Here is a 12,500-nt window from a genome sequence, read left to right on the forward strand (position 1 = left end):
TTACCTTTTTTATGTTAAGGTTGTATATATTATACAGCAATACTTATATTTTTGAGCATTTATGAGGAATATATTTATTTAAATGGTGTGTTGTATAGATAGACTCTTCGGAAAGAGAATAAATTTTGATATTAGTAAACTAAGATTTTTTTTTTTTTTAAATATATATATCATACTAGTGCTCAACAACTATATGATGACAATGGAGTAAATGCACAAGCAGTATTTTACCCCAAGTTCCTTTAAGTTTTTTGTACTTTTATTTTGTATATAATTATTTTGATTTTTCTTTGTATAGTGATATATTTTATTTGAAAGATTATGTACATTTTTAAGTGCTTGAAATTTGGGTCCACTGTCTTCTAATACAGAAGTATATATATATATTTATTTTATATTGTATCTCTTCTCTAATATTTAGATGAGTTTAACGAGTCTCCATGTGTAAATGTTAATCATTAGATACCGGTATATATAATTTTAAAAACTTGGTAGGGCATTTCTGAATTTTTGATGATGAGGATCAGCATTTCAGTGCTGATTAGAGATAATAAGTACGGGAAATAGTTATATGTAGAATTATGTTTCTACATTGGTTGAAAAAAGAAAAAACAGAAATGAGTTGTGTGGCCATTTTATTTAAAAAGTCAAGGTGGGCAACCTTATATTACCCCCTTTCTTATTTATCATCATGTCCTTCATCTTTTATTTTATTATAGAATATGATTACTTAAATTCATGATTATCTTGAAAAATTAGAGCCAAATCTAAATATTGAAAGCAAATTTGTCAGTCTATAGACAGCACATCAAAACACTAACAAATCAGTCTTTGACCATAGCATATGAACCAGACTTTATTTCTGTCCTTTATGAAAATTACCCTGTCAGTCTTAATTTCATACCTTTAACCCACTCACGCCAGGGCGATTCCAGCTTTGCATGGTCGTAATGCCAGGGTTTTCGAAAGCATAAGCCTAATGCCACGAGACTCTTGGGCGCACAAGCGTGAAAATTTGAGGGTTGCTTAGCATATGGGTAACAGATAAGGCTTAATTTGAGTATTAATGATATAACCAAAAATGTTTTGTATTTACCCAAAGATATTTATCCATGTCACCTCTTGGGTAGTAGTTAAGAAAACAAAAGTTGATCGTGAAAATGACACCCCTACTGTAGAACAAAAAGAGGAAAAAAAATTGGTAATTATTCAGTTTCTATAACTGCCATACACAAACCAAACAGCCCTTTTAGTAGATAGTATTATAAAACGAAATACTATGTGAGAAAGATGGTAGAATGGGGTAAAACATTTTAATAAATAAATACAAATTTTACCTCCCTGACCGTGACCCGATCTCAGGTCCTCAGAGTGAGAATCCTGGCGTTTGACATTACATGGTTAGGAGCCGGGATTCTCGCTCTGACGTCCCGAGATAGAGTCACCATCAGGGAGGTAAAATTTTTATTTTTAAGAAATGCTCTGTAATGAGACTCGAGGTAATGATAAAGGTATATTTATCTTTTGGCTTGATCTGTTCATGGGCATTGAGTTAAATTGGGTGCTACCTTATAGTTTATGATTTTGTATAACAGTGTAAGCATGATCTTCAGTCTGATATATTATCAGTTTAGAACATGTTCTAAATTCACAGAAAGCATAAACTTGCTATTAGTGATAATACTTGAAGGATGTGTGCTTTGGAAATAAAAAAGCTGGTACTTGACTACTTTTTATTTTATTTTCTGTAATGCATTAAACATGCATTAAAAGTTTATATATCATGTAAAGCACGTTCTTCCATATTTATTAAAACCAAAGACTAGGAAGGAATTTAATTGTAATTTTATTTTACCACTATACATTATACAAGCATGTGTATTTAAGACTATTTTCTTTCATTGCCTAAGGGTTTGATGTTTATGTCATAGTATAATCTTTGTAAAATGCAGAAATGTGTATAAATAAAAATAATGATAGCTAGTTATGGTAAATGATGAAAAAAATTGAGTAGAGGGTCACTTGTTAAGGTAATAAACACACAAGAAAATATCTTGCATGCATATAGCAATGGAAGGGGAATAGGAGTTCTGTATATGATTTTTAAATTTATTATCCATTAACTTTATTTCATTATATTTTAAAATCTAAGGGGAGATGAAAATAAATGAAATGTAAAAAATATCCTTTATTACAAATACTACATATATACATAAACACACAACTCACTATTACCTGTAAATAGGGAATGTGCCTTTTATAAAAGAAGAAAAAAAAAAGAATTGAACAATGAAAAAAAAAATCCTGTTCTCACTGGTACTGTACAGTCTGCAATCTTTGGCCCTGTGATATCCAAAGTAACTAGCAATAGAGCTTAAATAATAAATTAACTCAATATTTGGAGGCTTTGTAAACTAAGTTGCATTGTGTTCATCTTAGTTGATTTGATCTGTCATAAATATTTGTAATAAAACTATTTACAATGCATGTATTCTGACATGAGGATATTAAAAAGCATTGTTGATATTTCTTGTACACATTATGATAAAGAAATACATTAGCAATACAAATAATCAAGTCATTCTCTCTAACTGTAAAACAAACAATAAAATCCAATAATACATTAAAATAATAAAATTACCGTACCATTATAGAATAAGTCAAGGTACATTTATTGTACTTGGACAAGTAGACAAATTCAAGTAAAACCTGTACATTATAAAACCTATATATCACTAAAATACAGATGCACACAGGCTTTCTCTTCAGTGTCACAAATTATTGGTAAGCCAAAAGGAGACAACATTAGTAAACATTGTAACATTACAAAAATATCTATGGTGATATACTTTTAGATTTTTTAATGAAGATGGACAACCTTTCAATAAGTAATAATCTGGCTTTTTCTTAATCAACTTCCATTTTACCTTCTATTTTGCTTTTCTGATCTTTGTTGTTCTTGGCTGAAAGGCATTTTCGAATTTCTAATCCAATTGCACGGGCCATTGGTGGAGGAACAGCATTTCCGACCTGAGAAATGGTATTATTTTCTAATTAAGGTATGAGAAGAATTGACTTTCATAGTATATGATAGGTTTCAAGGTTTACCTCAATATAACATTATCTTACTAAACATTGCATTTATATGTTCTCTCTCTGTTTATACACATTTTAAAAGTAAATATAAAATGCACACAAACCTGTCTGTGTTTCTCCAAAATTGATCCGTAAAAGCGATAAGTGTCTGGGAAGCCTTGAGATCTGGCACATTCACGCACACTTACAACCCGAGACTGCTCTGGATGTAGCACACGTCCCTGGAAAAAACACCAAATTACATCTTTTTCTATTCAATCATATTTTCTATTTTATTAGTATCTCTACTCCTTTGCAAAAAGTTAAAAAGAAAATAAGAATAAACAGGAACTTCATCAAATACCTGCTTTCCCATTGGCTCTGGATTTGTGACTGTTGTGGAGAAGAAACCATCCCAATTCAGTCGGCCATAGAGTCCTGACCAGTGGTTGTGACGATTGCCCGTGTGTGGAAGGCACCAGGGGATGAGGGTGTTGAACTGCTTATCCATAGGATCACATGCTTTACCAGCAGCGCATGAGCAAACACCCCGCAGTGCTCCAGTTGACGATCTGCCCTGTTTCTTGTCTGGATGCGTGTACTGGCTGCAAATGGGGGAGAAAAACTAAGTACTGCACAAAACTTTCTATTACACCTAAGAGTATTCAAGGCAAATATAAAAGTCCAGTATGTACATGGTTTATGTGTAATTTATCTGTTGATAAAAGATAAGTATATTCATTTTCACCCTATAGAAATGTTATCTTCCACACTTGAAGTCATGTTACAAAAGTTAATGTATTATCTGGAAGGAATGAATGAAAAAAAAAGAGGAAGAAGAAGAAGAAAAGAGAGAGAGAGAAAAAAAACCATCCCTATCAACCTTTAAAATAGATGATAGCAAAACATACAAACAGTGGTACTTTAATAAACTCACAGTTTCCTTGTTACTTTCCCATCTGAAAGAGTGACTACAATGTTGGGCAAGTCTCTCCAGTCAGATCCTGGTACCGTTGGGATGTACTTCATGCGAGCCTCAACTAGAGGTGCCATGTCCTTGCAAATGTGATCTCGCAAAATGGGCTGATATTGATCACCACGGATCTACAAAGAATATGATGTGGAAATGTAGAAAAAATCTGTGAGGTAAATGTATCAACTTCAAACTGATTATCTAATCCAACTGCAGAACAGCGTGAAATCAACAAGAATTAATGTGAATGAAATTAAATGTTTACAAATATAAAAAATCAACAAAAAAAATAAAATAAATTCAAGTTGACCAATAAAATTATCAATATCAATTAATATCTATCAAATCTACCAATTACAATAAAAAAGTCTTACCAAGCGCTGGAAATGCGACTCAGGATCAGTGCCATAACTCATCTCCTCCTTGCGGTGGCCATTACGGATTTCAGGAAGGTCGGACATAGTATCTCGCACGGTGATTGTACGCAATGGAGATGACTCAACCCACTGGGAGTTTGTGGTATACTGGGGAAGATTACAATGTTACATATGCATTCCTTCAAATTGTCATTATAATTCTTTTTATTTCTATTGATTCTTTTCATCCTCTCTTTTCCTTTCTTTCTGGGAAACATCTAGAGGTTTTTAAATTAAATAAAATATGCAATAATGTATGATTCAAAAATATAGTTTGAATTCCTTTAGAAAGAAGAAAAAAAAAACAAAAAAACATAGGTTTATATAAATTATGAAAAAAACTGATATACTAATTGCTAACTATAGCCAATATAAAAATTTCAGATCCCTAGAGTGGACAGCCTTACCTTCTTATTATCTACAACAACAGAGAGATTGCACGCTCTTGGACTGAATGCATGCGTGGGTTCAGGGTAGAAAGGCAGCTTTTCACCAGGAGCTGCAGCAAGGATGATTAATCTGCACAAAATAAAGTTCATCATTACAAAGCGAATCCTACATCATAAAGATACTAGAGGACTAACCACATTCTTATCAGCCATTTACACCCACCTTCGTCTTGTCTGCGCGACTCCATAGTTGCCAGCTTGAAGTACACCAAATGTACATTGATAGCCCATCTTCACCAGGACTCTCATGGTCAGTTTGAGCACCATGGAACATTTGTATGACACAAAATTTCGCACATTCTCAAGCAGGAAAAACTTTGGGCGATAATAATCACAGTAGGAAAGGTAGGAAGCCACTAAGGAGTTCTGGAAAGCAAAAGTTTGGCTTAATACCTTCAAACAAACTACATATTACACATATTAGAAATATGAACTGTGAGGAAAATAACATCTTTTTTATATTGATACATACTATTCAAATAAGAGAAGAAATGAAATCTAAATAAAATAACACCAACAGAATTCAACATCTGTTTACCTTGAACATTGAATACTGGCGAGAGTTGAACCTATTCATGCCAGAGAAACCTTGGCAAGGAGGACCTCCACACATCATCTCTACATCACCCCTTTGGGGAAGACGCTGGCCTTTTGAGTTCATATTTTCACCCTGCAAATGCAACAAGCTATATATAATGAATACATACACAGGTTATATATCAAATTAGCAATGCTGACTAAAACAAAACCTTTTCTTTTATTCCAAGTACAAAAACAAGCCATAAATTTATCCTATACTCTCCATAACCTCTTTCTTAACTTGGTAATTCTTAACTTACATCCATAACCATCTTCAGAAGCAAATTACAATCATCAGTAAATACTGTGGAACTTGGGTTGTTAAGCCGATAAGCTTGAGCTGCTGGTTCAAATACTTCAACTGCCCATTTAGACTCGCTTATCCCTGCCTGGTGAAAGCCTTCCGATAAGCCTGTTATAAAAGAGACAGGTAAGTTAGATCATTCTGGAAGTAAAAAAAAGTATTTATAAAATAATTTTCAATAATTGTAAGGTGAAAAAAGCAAAAGCTTGTCCTAAACCATAGAACAGCTATAACCAAAATTGATAAAAAAAAGTAAAGCAATGCAATAGAAGGACCATACCTCCACAACCAGCAAAGACGTCAAGTGTACGGAGTTTCTGGGAAATGGGTGGGTGTTCAGGAAAACCTTGCATGTTATTCTGATCCCCAGAATTATCTATGCAACTTTCACTCTTCCCTTTGCCTTTTCCTTTTCCCTTTCCTTTACCCTGTTAAGAGATAAGCAAAATCATGAAATTTCTTTAAAAAAATTATGAACATATCTAAATTTAAAGAAAGAAAGAACTAAAGGAAAAGAAGAAAAGAAAAGTAATACATACCTTGCCGATGATGCCCAAAGTTTGTGCACGTGCAGGTGGCTCCACAAAGGTCTTTTCTTTGGGGTCATATGCCTCTCCAAAGATAAACCTGAATGGCCCTTCTCTGAAGAACTGGTCGATGTTTTTACTACCCAAATTCTCTTGATAGGTAACAAAGCACTTTCCGGCAACATCACTAAAGGTAATTGTTGTCTCTGTTAATAGGAAAGCAGGATAGAAACAACAACAAATCCATAATTAATCATCATTGTATACATGATAAAACAACCTGCACAGTATAGAACTCATTAGAAAAGAGATTTATTTCTACATTCTTTCTCTGTCAGATATTCCATGTTATCACTTTCTATAACAAACGTTTTAAATCTTATAACTGACCTTCTTCACTCCAATAAAGAAGATTCAGGTCTCCTTGGAATGAAGCTCCTATTCCGCGATGGGTGTTTTCTGGTCGGTAGAACTTTGCAACTCTCACTAACACATCACATGGACTCTGTTCTGATTCTATAATGATTCAAAGAAGGAAGAGTGAGAAAAAAAAGAAGGTAACTCCTTAAATCTGCCCTACTCAATTTTATCTCAATGATTATCATTAATTACAAAACATAAAAGCTGCAGATATATCTAGATAAATATTTTTTTTCTCCTATCCCCTTGACAGAGTATGAAGGATAACAAACTAGAAAGAGTTAGTAAGATGACAGGGAAAAGGAGGAGGAAATATTCAACTCTAAACTGCTGTAAATCCTTTGAAAGTATGTTTTTCAAATGATGCTCATAAATATCTTTACTGAATTAAAAACCTGTATGTTTTCAGTAGCATTGCTTGTCTGTTAGTATGTAACAGCTTCACTCTTATTATTCAGTTAACTTTTGCCTGCTGTGATCTCGGTTTCAAGATTCCAAATATCAATAACAAAATCAATTCATGAGAAAATGGCTAATGTAGTAAATCCCTTACAGGCAGTATAGTTGAAAACTAGGTAATATTAGTAGATTGCATGCAATATTCTTTTGAACCACTTCTATAGTAGGCCAAAAGTAGCACTTTTCAAATGCAAATCTAATCTTGTGTTTTTCTAAAGCTGGGTACATTTGCATAATCTCAAGTAATCTTACAGGTAATTCAGTATTATCCTCTGACAATTTGCTTTTTTTTTCACATATTGATTTTTTCTTCTTCATCCTATAATTTTCTTATCCTAGAAGTCCTTCCAAGTCACTGGAACTTAGACTGTACTATTGGATAGATAAGAGGGATGATAATAGAAAAAGAGGTTCTTTTCCAGAAAACTTCTAACCTGAACTTCTTGAAGATATGCTAATGATTCTTGCAATCCTAAATGGCTCTGGGGTTTCTTCATTGGACCCTTTAATGTGATCTGAAGACTTTCGGTAATTTTCTGGGTACATTTCTTCATCAACATTTTTCTTTTTGTTTTCCTTCTTTGGAGGGGGAGCCTGTTTTACCTGGAATTCAAATATATATCAAAAGACATGAACCACATATCTTCCTTGTTGTATTAATGAAATATCTTACTAGCATTTCTTTGAACAGTCACATTATTTAAGTCTAACAATTATTTTCTGAAAAAAGAGGAGGGAGGACTATTCAGAAATTTATTTGACCATGAATGATAGATGGGCTGTGATAGCCCTAAATTGTCCACTATTAATTATTTTGTTCACTACCATTATCATCATTATCAGAAATTATACTTTCCAATTACAGTTCCTTTTGTAAATTGTTATTTGATATAATATACAGTAATCAAAGATGAATAAAAGATAGAAGGATGATAAGGAGAAATCTTACCGTAAAGCTGAATGCTCCGGGATTGACAAACATGCAATCTCCAACAGAAAAATCATTGCCCATGTAGGAGACTGTGGCATACTTTTTCTGAAAAAAGAAAAGAAATATAAATACCATTTCTTCTAGAAATATGAAAAACATGAATACAGATATGTTTTCTAAATAATAATAATAATAATAATAATAATAATTAATGATAATATAGTAATATAAATAATATAATGATAGTAATAAATAGTATAAATAATATAATAATAATAATAAAAATAATATGAATAATTAAATAATAATAAATAATATTAAATAATAAATAATAATAATAATAATAAAAAAAAAAAAAAAAAAAAAAAAAAAAAAAAAAAAAAAAATATATATATATATATATATATATAAATATATATATATATATATATATATATATATATATAACAACAAATGTAACATAATTTCTTTGAATAAAAGACATACAACAAAACTTACAGTACTGCTACCAGACTCATCTTCTAACTTGCTTCCCATGACACACATTTCCTGTAATTCAGCCCTCTTGATACGTTCGCATGAAACACAGTGGCGATGCTTACTTTCAGAGCTAGCAATCTGTGAGAAAATTATATAGATAAGAAATGAATAACAGCACATTTCATGGATTTCAGTAACAATGGCCATTTGATAAGCACTCATCATCACAAATTACACTGCAATTATAAGCACTCAACATCACAAATTACACTGCAATTATAAGCACTCAACATCACAAATTACACTGCAATTATAAGCACTCATTGGAAAAATGAGGTCACTTACTTCATCTTCAGGGACATCTGTAAAACGTGCCCACTGAGAATGATACATCTTCTGGTACCAAAAGTGACAACCATCTTCTGTGTTGGTGGGATAGTGTTCATCAGGATTCTGGACTCCACCAAGGTCATTCCAATTTGCAGGAACTTCATACTTGTCAACATATATCTAAGGAGGGGGAGAGAAAATATAAAAAATGCATTGTCTTGCTATCTGATGCAGAAATGTACTAAGTATTCTTTTCTATCTTGTCTAATTTAATCCATACAAAAGAAGTCAGAATCTTTATTATGAGACAAAAATATTCAAGTTATTTTCTGGCTTCCTGTGCAGGTACAGGGTGCCCATGTCTTCACCTGAGCATAATTAATTAATTACATATATCTTTTAGGAGTTAAAATAACTGATAACCTTTGTTGACTCTACTTCCTTCATCTAAAGAAAATCTAAAATCTTTTATCATCACATTCTTACCAGCAAACACAAACAATGCATTTTTTTATCATATTTATGCTAGTTTTCTAAAGGTAGCATATGTAAAATAATTTTTAAGATGTATATCTTAAATATACTATATGTATATCTGCTGGTAAATAGTTACTTCTCCATTCCATGCATATAAAAAGCTACAATTTCTGTCTTTAGGAAAAGAGCATGTCCATACATTTACCTGTAATACTAGATTCAAAAATATTTCAACAAGAATTGTATAAAAAAAATGATATGGTAATATGATATTTACCTTTTTCATGATAGAATCCAGAAGAGTGTCCTCACAGTCGTTAGCTATGAAAACTTCGTATGGATCTGCAGTTTCTCCAAGGATAGTATCAGAGCCTCGTAAAAACCAATGAGCATGGAAGTGTTTCTCTCCTCTGCCGTCTTCCCACATGTGATTGATACGAGCAATATAAACTGGAGTCTTTGGATCATCGGGTTCTACCATTACACAGTCGTTTATATGATACTCCTCACCGTTGATCATCACCGAGCTGTAATATGTTCGTTTTCCTTCCTTGATGATAGGGTTTCCAATCCACGTGCAATGGTGTGTGTGTTTACGTATCCTGTGTTGCTTGGGCTTGCTGGTGGGCATGTCGAGTTCTATTCCCTCAAGATCTTCCCCATCTTCATCCTCGGCTTCTGCAATCATCATGTTGGGGCAGCGACGATTCATGCAGCATTGTTTGGATCTTCCTGTTCCACCAAACTTTATCATGTCTTTGCAATGCTTACACTCTCCGCAGTCTGGCTGTTGACACGATTCGCACACTCCGCAACGAGTTCGCTTCTTGGTCTGGTTTTCTTTGTCAGCCTCTATCTGGTCTGAAAAGAATGCCTCAAAGAGATTTCTAACGAGAGGTGTTGTGGTTGCCTTTGTCCATTTAGGCATCTTGACAACTTTCATCTTGGGTCCTCTGCGTCTCAAAGCTCGTCGTTTGCCAAGCACGACACCGGCAAGCTTGATTAGAGACCTGACACATGGTGTAGTGAGAAGCAAGTCCTCCCCATCATCACTAGCCAAGTCAAAGTTGTGCACCTAGAAATTAAAAAATAATGCCTTTTAATCTTTATGCATCATTGATAAATAAAAGCTTTTATACACACACACACACCAATATAAGGTAAGTTATATAATCATATTAACTCCTCCAACTTAATTTTTGTATACATTATCAAACATTAAAATCTATATAATATTAATGTGCTGAACATGTATTTCTTCCTCAGATCCTAATTAAAAACTTCCCCCCATCCAAATGCCTAAACAATTTTAGAACCATTACCTTACCTGATCACAAACAAACTGAGCATGTCTCACGAGGGTCTCCTCTGTGAAAATGCTAAGGCCACTTGGAGGCACAGTTGTCTGTAATGTGTTCAACAAGTCTTCATATGCAGCATCAGGGTTATTGACAAGAAATTCAATAACAATCTTACACATGTAGATCTTCTCTCGAACAGAATCCACAAAAGGAGCATAGCTTTCACTTGGATCCATGAGAATGTACTCAGCGTAGGCAGTAGAGAAGCCAAGAAGGGCTTTCTCTCCTGTAATGGAAATTTTAACTCTTGAGTTCTGAATATACTAAAAAAAAAAAAAAAAAAAAAAAATCTCTCTCAGTTGTTTCTTAGCCAGAATTTCCTAAACATCTTCACCCAATAATCAGCCAAAGTGAAACAATAAGCACACTCACCTCCATCAAAGCCAGATATCCACCACTCATTGATAGGACCCATTTCCTTTGTAGCAATTCCTCCCTTGGGGCTTGGATCTTCCTCATAAATAGGTTTCACATAACCAGAGAAATAAAGAAGTACATTTCTTTCGATCAACCCTCCATCAAAGGGACAAAGATGTCCTTCTTTGTCATAAACACTGAAAAATGATAATGAATGGTTTCATTGATGGTCTTTCATGGGGAGCATATTTCTTTCCATATAAAGTTCAAATCAATAATCATTTAAATTTATTTAGATGTCAACACTACCTACAAATGCATTTGAAAACAACTTATATAAACCTATAAGCTATTTCAACCTCACTCAACTGTGCTAAAGAACAATTACAAAGGACCCTACTTAAACCTGATATTCTGAAGTAAATGGCTCAATATAGCAATACATTAACACAAACTATACCAATAAGGGATTCAAAGAAATTACATATCATAAAATACACAATCAAAAATGATTATTCCACATATAAATTTACAAAAATAAACTTACTTGAATCCTGTGACCTTATGCTGGGGTCTCTCATCATATTCATGTACAAATTCTTCATCTCCAGTGAACAGAGATAACTTCTGGTCTGTGAGGGCTATAAACTCCTCCACAGCACCATCAGGATGGCCAGGAAACAATAACAAGTCTGGACTTTCAAGCTGTTGTCGACATATGTCACACCTCTTCATAACTTTGTTTGTTACAAGAACATTACTGTGGGGCAAATATGAACATGAGTTTTGGTGTAATAAATTAAAAAAAGTCTTGATATCTACTATTGAAATAAGGTAAATATATATGCACAAAAAGAAAAAAAAAAAAAATAATAATAAATAAATGAATAAATAAAAGATAAAATTCAACCAAAATAAATCAAAAGATAAAAATAAACAAGTAACAAGTCATCTTCACCTTTGTCTTTCCTCTTGACCTTCATCATCTTCTACTTCTACTTTGATTCTTGGACGTTTAGTTTCCTGCTCATCATCAACAACCTCTTTTTGGACCTCGGTTTCCACTGACTTCCGTTTGGAGATGGCTGCAAACATATCAGTGACTGACCTTTGCGAGCTGTTCTGAGAACGTCTGCTTCGTCTTGGGGTAACACCTATAACAGCAGTGTATGGTTTTATAATCTTTATCCAAAGATTTACAAGTGTCACACTAAGAAAAGCTGAAAGCTAGAGAACACTATTTGAAGGTCAAATTTATAACTGAATATTTAGACTTTTTCTTCTGATACAAGATATGCTCCCCTCAAATTAAGGAGAAATGGCATGAATAAAATTAGAAACAGTAACTATATAATGAGATCA

The 12,500-nt window shown here is 33.2% G+C and overlaps 2 protein-coding genes across 3 annotated transcripts in view; one reads left to right on the forward strand and one right to left on the reverse strand.

The window, feature by feature from the left end:
• The window catches only part of Fic (FIC domain protein adenylyltransferase), a 7,933-nt gene extending 6,108 nt beyond the window's left edge, over positions 1–1,825 (forward strand). The window contains exons 6-7 of one of the 2 annotated variants that reach the window (XR_006223589.2): positions 1–1,303; positions 1,456–1,825. The exon at positions 1–1,303 is cut by the window's left edge and continues 862 nt beyond it. The gene's annotated coding sequence lies outside the window, so the exon portion shown is untranslated. The other variant, XM_043022645.2, reaches the window with a different exon arrangement.
• A 348-nt stretch (positions 1,826–2,173) lies between these two features.
• The window catches only part of LOC122257381 (DNA (cytosine-5)-methyltransferase PliMCI), an 11,304-nt gene continuing 977 nt past the window's right edge, over positions 2,174–12,500 (reverse strand). The window contains exons 3-23 of the mRNA XM_086538653.1: positions 12,097–12,292; positions 11,686–11,898; positions 11,154–11,335; positions 10,748–11,007; positions 9,698–10,495; positions 8,959–9,123; positions 8,632–8,751; positions 8,152–8,238; positions 7,637–7,805; positions 6,714–6,839; positions 6,336–6,529; positions 6,077–6,224; positions 5,753–5,904; positions 5,452–5,583; positions 5,077–5,279; positions 4,872–4,983; positions 4,423–4,572; positions 4,013–4,179; positions 3,440–3,680; positions 3,201–3,317; positions 2,174–3,030 (exon numbers count right to left, since the gene is read on the reverse strand). Coding sequence (XP_086394779.1) covers positions 2,908–3,030; positions 3,201–3,317; positions 3,440–3,680; positions 4,013–4,179; positions 4,423–4,572; positions 4,872–4,983; positions 5,077–5,279; positions 5,452–5,583; positions 5,753–5,904; positions 6,077–6,224; positions 6,336–6,529; positions 6,714–6,839; positions 7,637–7,805; positions 8,152–8,238; positions 8,632–8,751; positions 8,959–9,123; positions 9,698–10,495; positions 10,748–11,007; positions 11,154–11,335; positions 11,686–11,898; positions 12,097–12,292 — 4,055 coding nt within the window. The 3' untranslated portion in view covers positions 2,174–2,907. The remainder of the gene's footprint in view (positions 3,031–3,200; positions 3,318–3,439; positions 3,681–4,012; positions 4,180–4,422; positions 4,573–4,871; positions 4,984–5,076; positions 5,280–5,451; positions 5,584–5,752; positions 5,905–6,076; positions 6,225–6,335; positions 6,530–6,713; positions 6,840–7,636; positions 7,806–8,151; positions 8,239–8,631; positions 8,752–8,958; positions 9,124–9,697; positions 10,496–10,747; positions 11,008–11,153; positions 11,336–11,685; positions 11,899–12,096; positions 12,293–12,500) is intronic.

Source organism: Penaeus japonicus, unplaced genomic scaffold (assembly GCF_977035675.1).
Source record: "Penaeus japonicus unplaced genomic scaffold, GWHDUDI00000001_assembly GWHDUDI00000007, whole genome shotgun sequence".
Lineage (NCBI taxonomy): Eukaryota > Metazoa > Arthropoda > Malacostraca > Decapoda > Penaeidae > Penaeus > Penaeus japonicus.